The 15,351-nt window shown below is 43.0% G+C and overlaps 1 protein-coding gene across 1 annotated transcript in view; it reads left to right on the top strand.

Annotated features, from left to right (window-relative positions):
* ATP8B3 (ATPase phospholipid transporting 8B3) overlaps positions 1-15,351 on the top strand; it is a 203,536-nt gene that overhangs the window by 116,154 nt on the left and 72,031 nt on the right. The window contains exon 24 of the mRNA XM_083177190.1: positions 848-1,087. Coding sequence (XP_083033316.1) covers positions 848-1,087 — 240 coding nt within the window. The remainder of the gene's footprint in view (positions 1-847; positions 1,088-15,351) is intronic.

The raw sequence follows: 15,351 nt of genomic DNA, 5'->3' as shown, positions 1-15,351 counted from the left end.
AGCCCGGTCCATCGACATAACCTAAGGTTTTCAAAAAAAATACATGCCAACCACAGGTGGACCCTAGATAGAGGGGGGCCCAGGGGTACTGACCCCCTGTGCCCCCATTACAATCCGGCCCTGCTGGAGCACCAAGGAAAAAACTGAGCTGGCCTGAGGCAGGCTGGGTATGGGGGAGAGGGGCCTCTCCCACTGCACTGAAGAGGTTAACTCCTTGGTGCCCAGTCTCGTGGAGACCAGAATACCCAATGTCCCAGTGGTACACCATTGACTGATAGAAAAATATATGTTCATACACACTGAGTTTAAACACGACTGAAACTGTGCAATTCACAGCTATTGAAGCTCATTTAAGTTTTGCAATGATTCCAAAACGCAATGGTTTATTTTTGCTATTGGTACAACATACAGTGCATTATTACAGTTAAACCTTATTCAACAAGCAACATAATATTATTTAGAGTAGAGATAAGTAAATCATGCGAAATCTACTGTAAATCACATACATTCAGGGCTATTTTTGTGCAGGCTCCAGCAGGAACTGTGGCCCTTATTCTAGCTCACTCTTTCTGACAAAATATTTCTTAGATGGACAAAACCATGTGCACTGCAGGTGAGGCAGAAGTAAAACCCCACCCAAATCTAATTATCTCTGCACAAGTAACACCTGCCTCACCTGCAGTGCACATGGTTTTGTCCATCTAAGAAATATTTTGTCAGAAAGAGTGAGCTAGAATAAGGGCCACAGTTCCTGCTGGAGCCTGCACAAAAATAGCCCTGCATACATTGCAATATGATATTCCATATGTCAGTAGTTTATGCATTGACTCATTTTTCTCTTTTTCAGGACTATTGCACTAAAGTGAGCCTGCAGCTACCTGAATTATACAAAGTGGGGCAAACCAGTTCTCTCTTCACTTACAAGATATTTTCATGGTGTTTTGTAAAAGGGATTATAACTTCATTAACATCATTTTTCATGGTATTTGGGGCGTGCCAAAACACTACAGGTCCCGGTACTACTTGTGATTATCAATCATTTGCAGTTACAACAGCAACAGCGGTGATTCTGGCAGTTACACTGGAGGTAAATAAATAAGCGTTATACTAAGAACCCTAAGTTGTCTGATAAACTGACCTCTTAAGATGATGGAATTTAGACAATGTAAAATAGAAACCTGTATATCTGTGGTAGCAAACTGTTAAAAAGAAGAGGTGGGCATGACTTGACACAATGCAAAGGTGGAAAGAGCTGGAGGGTGCATTTCGCTCTTGAGAGAAACTAACCTGATCCAGTATTGATGTATTTTATCATTGCGGCAAGTCAATTGTTGGGAAACTACTCAATCCAACTTTCCAACCAGATTTAGCTTGCTGAAAACTACACCAAGGGTTAACTTGCTTCAGTGTCTCCTGAAAGACAGGTGTCTGTATTATAGTAGAAGAACACAGGCAGCACTTGGAGACTCCCAAAATAGTGAAAAAACATGGTTTTATATATAATGTATATTTCTTCTTCACTTGCTCCTAAATTACTTGATGGATGTGGTCCAAACTCGGTTAACCTGGCCTGTAATGGGCCTTCCACTTGATGGATCTGGAAGAAAACATAACAGACTGGTAACATTGGATCCCAGAAGACATACAAAAGGGATTGGGGTCAATCAGACATCACGCCAGATGGTCTGGACAGATCCCAAAGTTCAAAAGAACTTTGACCAATTGAGCCTGTTCTAGGCCATAGACTGGATATATTTGAAAGAAAACAACATTACATCCCAGAAGACATACAAGGAATTTGGGTCCTGGTTGGACCTCCTGTTGGTGTACCCTGGGCAGAACTTTGACTTTGGGAGTCTGTTCATGGCTTACCTTGGATGGAGAAAACTTCACAAAGTGGTAACATTAGATCTCAGAAGACATATGAGGGGGTTGTCTCAATCATACCTGATAGATGGCAGAAAGAACAGTATAGCCATTTTAATGTTGACATTCACAATGGTGACAGTGCATCCAGGTTGACATGTCGACATGTTAAGTGCTGAGATTTTCAAGGTCGACATATTGATTACATCCCATATCCTGTGATCAGTAATAATATTTATGTAAAAGGGTTAATAATAATAACACAGATAATTAATTTCAATCTAATGGGTAGAAAGAGAGCCGGGAATTATCCAGTGATCAGTCAACTAAATACTTAGTTAAATTGGAATCCACTATGTCAGCGTTGTTTCATAGCAGACAATAATAGCATATTCAATACCACTTGACTACAACCCTCAATTAAGTAACAAATGTTGATGAAAGAGATTTAGCAGAGAAATAAGAGCTGCAATTGAGGGGAGAGTTTATTAAATAACATGCAGTACTTGTTACAACTGAAATACAGTGTAACAATTTAAATAGCAAATTACTATGATACTATTTATCTGAGTAGATGTAGCTACTAAGTGACTGATTGCAATTACCTAATGAAGAAACTGTAGCTGCAGTTAAAACAGTTAAGGACATTGGGCTGTTGATGATACACAACTGCTAATTAGAGATGTGTAGGTTCAGATTTACTTGGTTCTTATCGCCAAATTATTGTAAGTTTGAATTTTTCCGATTGGCTGTAGTATGTCACATGTTTTGGATAGCCAATAAGATTCTGCTTTAAGAGCCAAGTAAATCTGGGTAAAACTGAACCTGCACATCTCTACTCCTAATAGACGTGAGAAGCTTTTGGAGATAATAATAGTAAGCTGCTGTATGAATGTGATGGATTGTTACATGGTTATTGTAATAGTCTGGAGTACTAAAACACATGTGGCCTCTCTCTGGCCCTTATTCTGATCGGTGCGGATATTCCCGCTTGCGTACGGCCCGCCGATGTTTATCGTCTGCGCATGTGCAGAGGTCACTCTGCGCATGTGCAGGCGATTTCGCCGCATGGATTCTTTATACGCCGCACAGGGGGCGTAGAGGGGCGTGAGGGGCTACTTATCCTCATTACCCTATGCATACGCCCCGCGTTTCATGGGCGTTCCCATGCAAACGCGGGGCGTATGCATGGTAATGAGGCCGTGACGCGTGGGTACGGGGCGGGCATCTGACATCGCCGGATGTCAGCTGCCCGCCCCCATACAAGATTTCACACGGACAAGTGTCCGTGTGGTCTTGTGTTGCGGGACCTGGTGGAGCGTGCGGCCCTGCATTCGATGTTCGGCGACCATCGAATGCAGGGGCTGCTCCCACCATGGAGGAGGCGTATCCCCGTCCACATTCATGCGGACCGCCACATATCCGCATACGGACGGAGGTGGCGATCCGTATGGAAGGCGGGGATTCGCCAAGACGGACATCACCGCATATTTCTGATCGGGCCGCACCGATCAGAATAAGGGCCTCTAGGCTGAAGCCTTGGTCTCTTTACAAGTAGCGCTTGGATCTGTTTGCAGGTTTCACTCCTGGCGAACACTAAGGACTGTCCATACAGCTTTTGTACATTCCCACAGTGTCATGGTGTCTGCAGTCACCACTGTCCACAACACTCTTCTCTATCTCCATCCTCCCAAGATGCATACCTGCTTTCTCCTTGCAGAGTTTCCTCTAAAACTCAGACATGGGCACAGTCATGTGTAAGGAAGTCACCTCATCAAGCTCAGCAATCCTAGTAGCTGTTATAAAACAGCTAATCAAAGCAGCCAATAAAAAGTCACTGATACCTATAAAGGGTACAGCCTGCCCACTCCTAAATTGCCAGTACAATTTATTTATTATATATTTCTTTACAGTTTCTTATATAGAGCAGCAAATTCCGTTGCACTTTTCAATTGTAGAACAAACTGTTTAAAAACAGTCTGACATGGAGGTAAGAGGGCCCTGCTGCAAGCTTACAATCTATTGGGACATAGGAGGGAAACACAAGGACATGAATAGCATAGCAGTAATAGCATAGCAGTCCCACCAAATTGCAAGGCCAGAAGGGAAGCTATATAATACATAAATGCCTCTGAGGGTTATGTGTGCAGTACCTACATTTTATAGGCTTGCCTGAAGAGGTGAGTTTTCAGGGAACACTTGAAAGTTTGGAGGCTAGTGGAGAGTCTTATTGTGCGTGGAAGGGCATTCCATAGGATGGGAGCAGCCCGATGAAAGTCCTGTAATAGTGAATGGGAGCTAGTGATCCGTGCAGTAGAGAGACGCAGATCTTGTGCACAATGAAGTGGTGGAGTTGGGAGATATTGTGACATACTGTAAGTAAAGGAGAAATATGCTGGTGCAGTATGGTTAATAGCTTTATATGTGAGTAGAAGCATTTATATTGAATACGGTAGAAAATGGGCGAGACTGGCAGAGACTGGCGAGACTGGCAGAGTAAATCAGCAGACAATGAACGTCTGGCTAGGAAGATCAGCCCAACAGTAGCATTCAAGAATAGACTGCAGTGGCAAGTGTCTGTTTTTGGGAAGACCGGTAATGAGACTATTGCAATAATTAATGTGGGATATAATGAGTGCATGGATTTATCAATGTCTTGTGTAAGTTAGGGTCATATTTTGGATATGTTTATTTAAATACATGTAACATGATTTAGAAACAGACTGAATGTGTGGAACAAAGGACAGTTCAGAGTCAAGGATGACCCCTAGGCAGCAAGCTTGTGGGTTAGGGGAGGCTGTTAACAGTGATGGAGATATCAGGATGGCAACTGCTCTTGGCTGGTGGAAATATAATTAATTCAGTTTTGGAAATGTTGAATTTGAGGTGGCGAAAAGACATCCAAGATGAGATGGCAGAGAGGCATTCAGAGACTCGGCCCACAACCACTGGTGACAACACTGGGGTTGAGAGATAGATTTGAGTATCATCCGCATACAAGTGATACTGACATCCAAAAGAGCTGTTTCGAACGAAAGCCTGATGTAAGTGGGTCTAATAGGGTCTGGGAGTTAGGAAAGTGAGTGAGGCGAGAGTAGACAAGTCTCTTGAGTAACTTGGAGAGGCATGGAAGCTGAGATATGGGAGAGTATTTAGAGAGAGAGAGTTAGGGTTTTCCAGAATTGGAGTGTTCACTGAATGTTTGACCAGAGAAGGAAAAGTACCCGTAGCAAGGGAGAGATTTCAGATTTTAGTTAAGGTTGGGATAAGCGCAAGAGATAGAGTTTTATTGACTTGTGTAGGTATAGTATCAAGCGGAGTGGTAGTGGAATATGAGGAGAAGAGTGTGGATACTTACATTTCATTTGTGGGTTCAAATGAAGACAAAGGCCCTTATTCAGATCTGATCGCAGTACAAATTTGTTCTCAAATTGGGCAAAACCATGTGCACTGCAGGTCAGGCAGATGTAACATGTGAGAGAGTTAAATTTGGGTGGGATGTGTTGAAACTGAAATCTAAATTGCAGTGCAAAAATAATGCAGCCAGTATTTACCCTGCACAGAAACAAAACAACTCACACAAATCTAACTCTCTCTGCACATGTTACATCTGCCCCACCTGCAGTGCACATGGTTTTGCCCATTTTGAGAACAAATTTGTACTGTGATCAGATCTGAATAAGGGCCAAAGTGCCAGAGGGTGGGCAATTGAGTACGCTAGTGGCTAGAGCATACCATTTCATCTTGGATGTTATCAATCTTCTCCTTAAAGTAGGAGGCAAGTTCTTGTGCACTGATGGTAGCTGGTGGGGGAGGGTACAGAACTGATAGTGTTCAAAATTTGCTTAGGGTTGGTGGCATGAGAAGAGATGAGAGATTAGAAATAATTTTGTTTATTTGGCTGTGTCCAAAGTATTGCGGTAGGAGTTTTAGTCATTTAGTACAATGTTGCTTCCATAGTGTAAGCAGCCCTGGTCTGACCCTCCATCCCTCCCGGGCAGCAGCACACACCTCTACAGCATGTGCTGGCAGTAGGCTCAGCATGAGCGTCTCACTGACACTGACAGCGTGAGATATCATGCTGAGCCACCTGCCAGCACAGCATATGCTGTAGGTGTGTGCTGCTGAGGGGGGTGGGGGGGTGGGGGGGGGGAGACAATAACACCACCACTCCCTTGACTTTAGAGTTTTTTCACACCCCTCTAAACATTTTGGGGGCATGGCCTAATCGTAGGAGGTGGCCACGCCCCAAAAATGTTATCTCTCTGCGGCTCTGTGCACATATCCTCATGAGTAGGAGCTGGATTAACTCTCCATGCTTCCTTCATGCTCCAGCTGTTTTTGGCTCCAGCCTCCTACGCACACCAACCCAAGCCAAATTAAGCCAAAACAAACCTTTAGGCATTACAGTTACACATAAATTGAAGAAAGTGAAGAAATGTTAAATGTTTCATACAAAAAAGTAAGGGAATAATGTCACTGTGATTTATATTTGTTTTAGTAATAATTACAAATAATTAACAATCAAATACCTGCTTTAAATTTTATAACCTATTAAAAATTTAAATAAATTTTGAGAAAATAAATGAAACACCCCAGTAAGATTTAGGGGTTGTATTTTAATAATTTGTTACAAGAATAGACAGATCAGTTAATACACCACAAGTGAAACAGTAACAGTTTCTATAAGCAATATTAATAAATCCAATAGATAGATTAGATATTGCTATAAAACCACCTGCCATTTTAATAACACTTTTGCTTGTTTTCATAGCCTACATTATAATTAATTTGATGAGAGCTAGAAATAGATGAAAGTGGAAGCCATGTTATATGATATGAATCTATCTATGTACTGTGTGTATGTATATATATATATATATATATGGGATGCGGTCATTTGGTCTACTGCATTATGTTCGACAGTCATTAGGTCGAATCCATTAGGTCGACATGCTAAAAGGTCGACATGACTCTAGGTCGACATGGGAAAAGGTCGACATGATTCTAGTTCGAAAGGTCATTAGTTCGACAAGGTCATTAGTTCGACATTGTCTATGTCGACATTCACAAGGTCGACATGGAGTTTTTCACTGTTTTTTGAGCCAACATGTGCCGACAGGCGGTATTTCATGCCCTACCATCCACTAGGGCGTGGTGGGAGAATAAAATAGTGTGCCGAGCGTAGCAAGGCACCGTGCCCGACGCATAGCGAGCGATGCGAGGGGATGCAGTGCACTTTAAACTGTGTCCATGTCGACTGTGTTGACATTCAGGTAAAAAAAACAGTGAAAAACCCCATGTCGACCTTGTGAATGTCGACATAGACAATGTCGAACTAATGACCTTGTCGAACTAATGACCTGTCGAACTAATGACCTTTCGACCTAGAATCATGTCGACCTTTTCCCATGTCGACCTACAATCATGTCGACCTTTTAGCATGTCGACCTAATGGATTCGACCTAATGACTTTCTACCATAATGCAATAGACCAAATGATCCCAACCCATATATATATATATATATATATATATATATATATATATATATATATATATGTACACACAAATACAGGGACTCAACACTCTCCATAATGAACTAACTCACCTTAGTATACAATTAATCAAATAAATAATGGGGTTTTAGTTCATGAATTGATCAATGCATTTAAGCTTGCAGCCCATCGCCAAGGGACCCCATTTCACTGCAAGTCCTACACTAGCATTTGTTTCTCAAGAGCCTGCCAACTGCTGACACATCATAGCTAAAGTGGACATGTGTTTTTTCCTGGTTTAAAGCTCACCTGCCAAGTGCCTTATGGCTTTTAAAGATGAGGCTGTCACCTAACACAACACCTGACTTAGAATTAAAGGGGCAGCTGTCACAGGTGTGGACATAGGACTGAGGACAAGGAGACAAAATGGGGACAGTGAGACAGCCAGCCATATAGTGCATGGTAAGGGAGCAGGGCGGTGGTGCTTAAAGAATACCTGATTGCAGGAGGTTATCAGGTGGACAGGCACAGTTGCTGCTTCCCCCTTTTCATCTGTCATATGTGAGGCCGGTGCAGCACACCAGGGACGGGTGCATCTCCACCCATGCGCTATCCCACAATGTATTACCATGGTGAGCGCATCATGACAGAGTACTGCCGTGCAGGATCGCAAGGCTGCTGTGCTCTGCAGCTGCCAGGTGGGGAGGGGGGTGCTGTGCGCTGCACGATCGCTGCTGACTGGTAGCTACTACTTTGAATAAAAAAGGGGGAAAAAATCAGCGCTCGATACGAAGTACCGTGTCACTTCCGGTGACGTTGTTCCTGGTTGCCGGGGAGACGGACGCTGTAACCTAGTTACACTGGGAAGCCGCGTCACGTCACTTCCGGCGCCCGGGGCAGGTGAGTAAGATGTGTGTTAGCCTGTTCTACACAGGTGGGCTGAATTATTCATTAAGACACAATTAGTGACACTATTTATATGCGCACTGAGGTTCAGTCTATTGTGCTCCTGACGACGGCAACCACGTGCCGAAACAGCTGTTGAGCCAGACTGACTTGTTTGCAGTGATGTACCCTGTTTACCCATGATGTTGGACGGTTGTATTGCTTTTTCACTCGCTGCAAAATGAATTTATCTTCACTTTTTTCATCATAAAAATACTTATTTTTTATTGAAATGGTGTGCCAGCCTCTAATTGCCCAGCTATAACTTTTTATATGTTTTTTTGAGCACCCGCCTGGTGACTACCAGTAGTGTGCAAATTGCTTCTGCCAGGATTTACATTTATATGCAATTGAGCACCTTGAATATTTTCTTGTTATATATACTTTGTATCATATTATTGTTTCTTGTTTGTGCTCCTTTTTGGATGTGATTTATTATTGTTACATGCTTGCAAATGGATTTAGAAACGACTATGGATGATTTGTCAGGCACTAAACGATTTGATCAGAGAGATGCAGCTAGGATATTGTTTGCAAACACAGATACTTTGGCCTTCGATGTAGAAACCCCTGGTGAAATATATACTGATTTATTAAAATTGAGGAAAAGGAAAGTAGAGTTATCCCTACATGGGTTAACCCTCTCCCAGTATTATAAAGAGAAAATTATACCCAGGGGTTTTCGCATTCGTAATCAACCCACCATCGGAAGGACCAATACTATCTTTTGCAAACAATGGTGCCAGATCCTTAACGATTGTTCTTTTCAATTGATGCTTCTTGTAATTGATCAAGTCATCACAGACCTATCATTGTTAGATTTGGAGATTAATACATGTACTGAAACTGGGACTGAGTTATTAAAAAATGACCCATCCGGTGACTTAACCCTGAAACTTGAAGAATCCATTGTTGCATTTCATGCAGATTTACTGTCATTTAAGAAAAGTAAATACAAAATTGTGAAGGAGGATTATAAAGAACAGAGAGTCTATGGGTGGATTTTTGGCAATGAGCCTAAATACTCATGGCGTGATAACATCAGATCCAGAAAGAGACGCCCCAATAGGAATGAAAAATTCTCTGAAGTAGACACACATACTTCAGCTTCTGATTCAGACCACTCCTACAGGCAGGTTTTTTCAAAGGGGACAATAACACGCTCAAAACACAAGGGCGACCCAATAGGAAACCCTGTAGAAGGGGAAGGTCTAGATCACAGGCACACAGGGAGAAGGGGAAAGGGGAAAATGTGATTTTTAATCTGTCACATTATACCCCCTAATGCCGAAGAATTGGAAGTTCTGACGAAGGGTCTTTCCTTCGTGAGAACTTTCAAACAGAGATCTTTTGACTTTGAGGTGGAGTTCTATAGGTTTGTACGTTTACTAAAACTAAAAGATCACTTTAGTAAGCATCCGGGTTCTAACACTATCAAAGCTAACTTTAAACCTGCAAGTACATTTGATCCCCCTTGCACTAATGCCGCAATAGAGATGTTTGCTAAGCTCATTAAAAGGGATACGCTACCATTTATTGATTCCCAAAAAATGTCATACTCTAATTTGTCCAAACAACAAAATTTTGCAATTGACACCCTGAAAAATAATAGTTCAGTGATAATACGCCCCGCCGATAAGGGGGGAGGGGTAGTCTTGCTTAATCGAGATGATTATATTCATAAAATTAATAGACAGCTGAGTGATATCACTTGTTACAAAAAACTTACTTATGACTCCACCTACATCTATAAAAAGGAGATTGATGCAGTGATCGGACTAGGCCTGGGTAATAGTTGGATAGATGAATCTACCACATTTTTTCTTAGGCAAAATCATCCTAGAATCCCAATTATATATGTTTTGCCTAAGATTCACAAAACGTTAGTAAAGCCCCCAGGTCGACCTATAGTGTCATCATGTGGATCCCTATGCCAACCTCTTTCGCAATTTGCTGATTTCTGGTTGCAGTCTATTGTACAAAAAACGAATTACTATCTTAAAGACACGACAGATTTCATTGTTAAATTGAAGAATTTGGGCACCTTGCCTGACTCCGCCCTACTGGTCACTATGGATGTGTCCAGTTTGTATACCAATATAAGACACAAAGATGGACTTGATGCAGTCAGAAGCTTGGTTACCGCCAGTCCTCATTATAAAGGCCCCAACATCAATTTTTTGTTATTATTAATGGAGATTGTGTTAACAAAAAATTATTTTCTTTTTGAAAATTCTTTTTATTTACAGGTTCAGGGCACTGCTATGGGGTCCAATATGGCCCCAGCATATGCAAATCTTTTTATGCATGTGTATGAGAATCAATATATTATGGCGAACGGTTTATTTTCATCCCACATATTTTTTTATGTTCGTTATATTGATGATTTATTTATGATTTGGACTGGCGGTGCCAAGCTTCTGACTGAATTTTTAGATCATTTGAATTCATTGAATACCACCATAAGGTTTACCATGGCGTTTAGTGATACTATTTTGAGCTTTCTTTCTTTGAGCTTGGTGACATAAAGTCCCTGGGCAAGTCATGCAGCCCCCAACTAGAGACTCTTACCATCAAATGCAAACCTTTCTACTCCCCTCGGGAAATTGCCTCTATTATCCTAGTAGGAGTATACATCCCCCCACAACCAAGTTCAACAGAAGCCCAACTTCAGCTGGCCACTCTGATAACGGACACCGAACTTAGACACCCAGACTCGCTGCTCATTGTGCTTGGTGAATTCAACTGTGCCAACCTGAGCCAGGAGCTCCCAAAATACACCCAGCAGGTCACATGCCACACAAGAGAGGGGCGAACGCTAGACCACTGCTACACCACCATAAAGTCTGCATACCGATCCATACCCCATGCAGCACTGGGTCTCTCCGACCACTGCATAGTCCACCTTCTACCGACATATATCCAGAAGCTAAAGTCTGCTAAGCCTGTTATCAAGTCTGTCAAAAACTGGTCAATCGAGGCAAAAACAAAGCTTCAGGCCTGCTTCGACTGCACTGACTGGATGGTGTTCGAAGCCTCTGCCTCTGACATAGATGAACTAGCAGATGCAGTCACATCCTACATCAGCTTCTGCGAGGACTTATGTGTACCAACCAAGCAAATCCGATCCTTTAACAACAACAAGCCATGGTTCGGTAGCCAGCTCAGGAAACTCCGCCAAGCCAAGGAGGAGGCATACAGCAGCGGGACAGGACACAGTACAAAGAAGCCAGGAACTCCTTGACTCGGGGTATCAAACTCGCAAAAAGGGAATATACAAACAAGCTGACACACAACCTCACAACAAAGGACCCTGCGGCAGTATGGAAGGGCATGCAAAACATCACAAATTACAAGAAAGCCCAAACACAGTCTGAAACCAGCCATGAACTTGCAGAAGACCTGAACAAGTTCTACTGCAGATTTGAGCAGGCCGTACCTCCCCCACTCCATCCCAAAGACCACCACACCCAGGCCCTCCACGTGGACCAAGGTGGGGGTAGAAGCAGTACTCAAAAGAATAAAACCTAAGAAGGCTGCAGGACCAGATGGTGTGTCGCCATCCAGCCTTAGGACCTGTGCAGCTCAGCTCGCTCCCATCTTCACAACGATATTCAACTCCTCCCTGGACTTGTGCAAGGTTCCTGCCTGCTTCAAACGCTCTATCATCATCCCGGTCCCTAAGAAAACACCCACGAAGGACCTAAATGACTTCAGGCCAATTGCACTAAACTCAGTGGCCATGAAAGCATTTGAAAGACTAGTACTGAAGCACCTGAGAGAAGTGACAAACTCTCACCTTGACCCCATGCAGTTTGCAACACCTCGACCACCCAGGCACCTATGCAAGAGTCCTATTCGTGGACTTCAGCTCAGCATTTAATACTATCGTTCCCGGCATCCTGCAGCCAAAACTCCTCTCCTTAGGAGTCCCAGGATCAACATGCTCATGGATAGTGGACTTTTTAACAGCAAGGGAACAGGTGGTCAAAGCCAGCGCCTTCTCGTCCAGCACACGAACAATCAGTACTGGAGCCCCCCAAGGATGCGTCTTCTCCCCTCTGCTCTTCTCTCTCTACACGAATGACTGCACCTCAGCTGAGCAGTCAGTGAAAATCATCAAATTCGCAGATGACACCACTATCATCCGCCTAATCAAGGATGGTGACGAGACCACGTACAGGCATGCAGTGGAGAAGCTGACACAGTGGTGCAGCAGCAACAACTTCGATCTAAACCCCACCAAAACAGTTGAGATGGTGGTCGACTACAGGAAAAAAACAAATGCACTAGCCCCGCTAACAATAGCCAACGCAGTGGTGTCGCGGGTTGATTCCTTCAAATTCCTAGGGACAACCATGTCCAGTGACCTAAGATGGGGATTAAACATAACCACAAACATCAAAAAGGCCCAACAGCGCCTGTTCTTCCTGAGGCAACTCAGGAAATTCAACATCCCACAGGAGCTGCTGTGCGTATTCTACACCGCCATCGTGGAGTCTGTCTTATGTTCCTCGATCACAATCTGGTACGGTGGCGCAAGCGAGAACGACAAACAAAAACTGCAGAGGGTAGTGAAGACTGCGGAAAGGATCATAGGGACCGACCTCCCCCCGATAAGGGATCTGTTCTCATCCAGGGTAAGGAAACGTGCTGAGAAGATCGCAAATGACAAGCTGCATCCTGGTCACAACCTGTTCGACATCCTACCATCCAGAAGACGGTTCAGCTCCATCCCCGTCAAAACGTCCAGATCCGCAAGAAGCTTCTTTCCGTTAGCCGTCCATCACCTGAACAATCCAATCAAAGCGAATGCAATCCCAATATCAACAGCCAAACAACGTGTCCCTACTTGGCGACCTGATCACCATAGTCGTAGCTAGAAATTAAATGCTTGTAATGTCTTTATGTAATATATGTAATGTCTCCCTCCCCCCCTTTTCATCCCTGCTTGATGCTGCACTGTAATCCACAAAAAATTCCTAGTGTGCGCAAGCACACAGGGCCAATAAAGTTGATTATATTCTATTCTATTCTATTTCTGGATGTCAATGTATGTAACAACAAGGGAGTGTTAAGCACCAAACTCTTTAGAAAAATTACTGATAAAAATACTTTATTAAATAATGAGAGCATTCATCCGCGCCCCCTGAAAAAGGGTTTGCCACTCTCACAACTTATGAGGGTGGTGCGTATCACTTCCGATGTTAAGGAGCGATATATCTCTCTTTGTGAGATGGGCGATAGATTTTTGGAGCGAGGGTATCCTAAAGTTGAGATCAATAATGCTATTGAACAATGCATGAATTATACACAAGACGATTTATTGCTTGGGCAGAGCAAGAAATCCAATGTAGATCGTTTAACTTTTGTTTCTACCTATTCAATTGCATCTGAAAGGATCAAACAGATTTTTTTGAGGCACTGGCACATCTTGCGCTCAGACGAGACCATGGGACAGTTTTGTCATGAGAATCCTTTATTCTGTTATAAAAAAAAGTCGAAACATCAAGGAAATCATTGCCAAATCGGATATACAATCTGTCAAAAAATCATCATGGTTAACTCCAAAGCATGGATGTTTTAAATGTTCTAAGTGCGTGAACTGCCAATTTGATCTTACTGGTCCTAAATTTGTGGATCCTCTAACCGATCAAAGTTACAACATCAACCATCACCTTGATTGTGACAGCCGCTATGTGGTATATGCGTTTGTCTGCTCCTGTCCAATGATTTACATCGGAAAAACGATACGGACCCTCAAAGAAAGACTTGCTATGCATCACTCCTCTATTAAAAAAGCTTTACTTACTATTGACTCCAGCACCCCGCCAGTGGCCAAACATTTTGGACTTAAAAAACATACTTTCAAGGACTTCCACTTTGTAGCTCTTGATCACATTCCGCCGTTGCGGAGAGGAGGAGATCGGGGCAAATTATTATTACAAAAAGAATGCTACTGGATTCACAAGATTAACAGTGTTTCTCCCAATGGATTAAATGAAGAACTATCTTATCATTGTTTCATATAAATGCATATTTATTTCTTATAAATGCATAACCATTCACATAGGCGTGCGCACAGGGGGTGCCGGGGGTGCACAGGCACCTCCTAATGACAGGCACCCCCGCACGCACGATTGCAGTAAGGTCCGACAGCACAGAAAAGCATTTTTTTTTTCCTGGAGCCGGCTGCCTGTAGGGGGAGCTGAAGTGCACAGACAGCTCCTCTCAGGCCTTACTGAATAGTGCTGGCCGGGTGAAGAGTGAGGCTGAGCCTGGACTTCCTGGTATATGAAATGTGCTGCAGGTGAGCTAGAATAGTTGGGGGTTATGTTATATGAGCAGGCTATGACTTTGTTTTAGAGGGAGAGGAGGGATGGTATAAAATGTTGTGTTTTTATTGGTGTAATAATGCTGGCTGCTTTTATGTCATAAAGGTGTGTGTTTATCAGCTTTTTTTAAGTATACTGTGTGTGTGTGTGTGTGTGTGTGTGTATATATATATATATATATATATATATAGGGGGGCTGTGTATATGTATACTATGTGTGTGGGAGGGGGCACTGTGTATACTACAGTACATTGTGTGTGTGTGCATGCTGTGCCTGTATGTATACTATGTGTGTGTGTATATATATGTATGGGCTGTGTATATCTGTGCCTATGTATACTGTGTGTGTGTATTGAGGGGCTGTGTGTATGTATATGTATGTATATATAGTATATATTTTGTGTGCATACTGTAGGGGGGGGCTATATATGTATGTATACTATGTGTGTGGGGGCTGTGTATGTGTATACTACATCTGTATGTGTGCAGGCTGTGTGTATATGGGTGCGCAAAGGGGGGCTGTGCATATGTGTTGGGGGGCTCTTTGTATGTATGTGTGTGTGTGTGCGCATCACGATGTAAGGCGCAACCTGTAATGGGCATCACAGTGTGAGGAGTAACGTGTAATGGGCATCACGGTGTGAGGGGTAACCTGTAATGGGCATCACAGTGTGAGGCGTAAAGTGTAATGGGCATCACGGTGTGAGG

The sequence above is a fragment of the Crinia signifera genome, chromosome 1, assembly GCF_055691185.1.
Source record: "Crinia signifera chromosome 1, ASM5569118v1, whole genome shotgun sequence".
NCBI classification, from domain to species: Eukaryota; Metazoa; Chordata; class Amphibia; order Anura; family Myobatrachidae; genus Crinia; species Crinia signifera.
The sequence above is the reverse complement of the archived record's forward strand: the minus strand, read 5'-3'. Positions and strand labels throughout refer to the sequence as shown.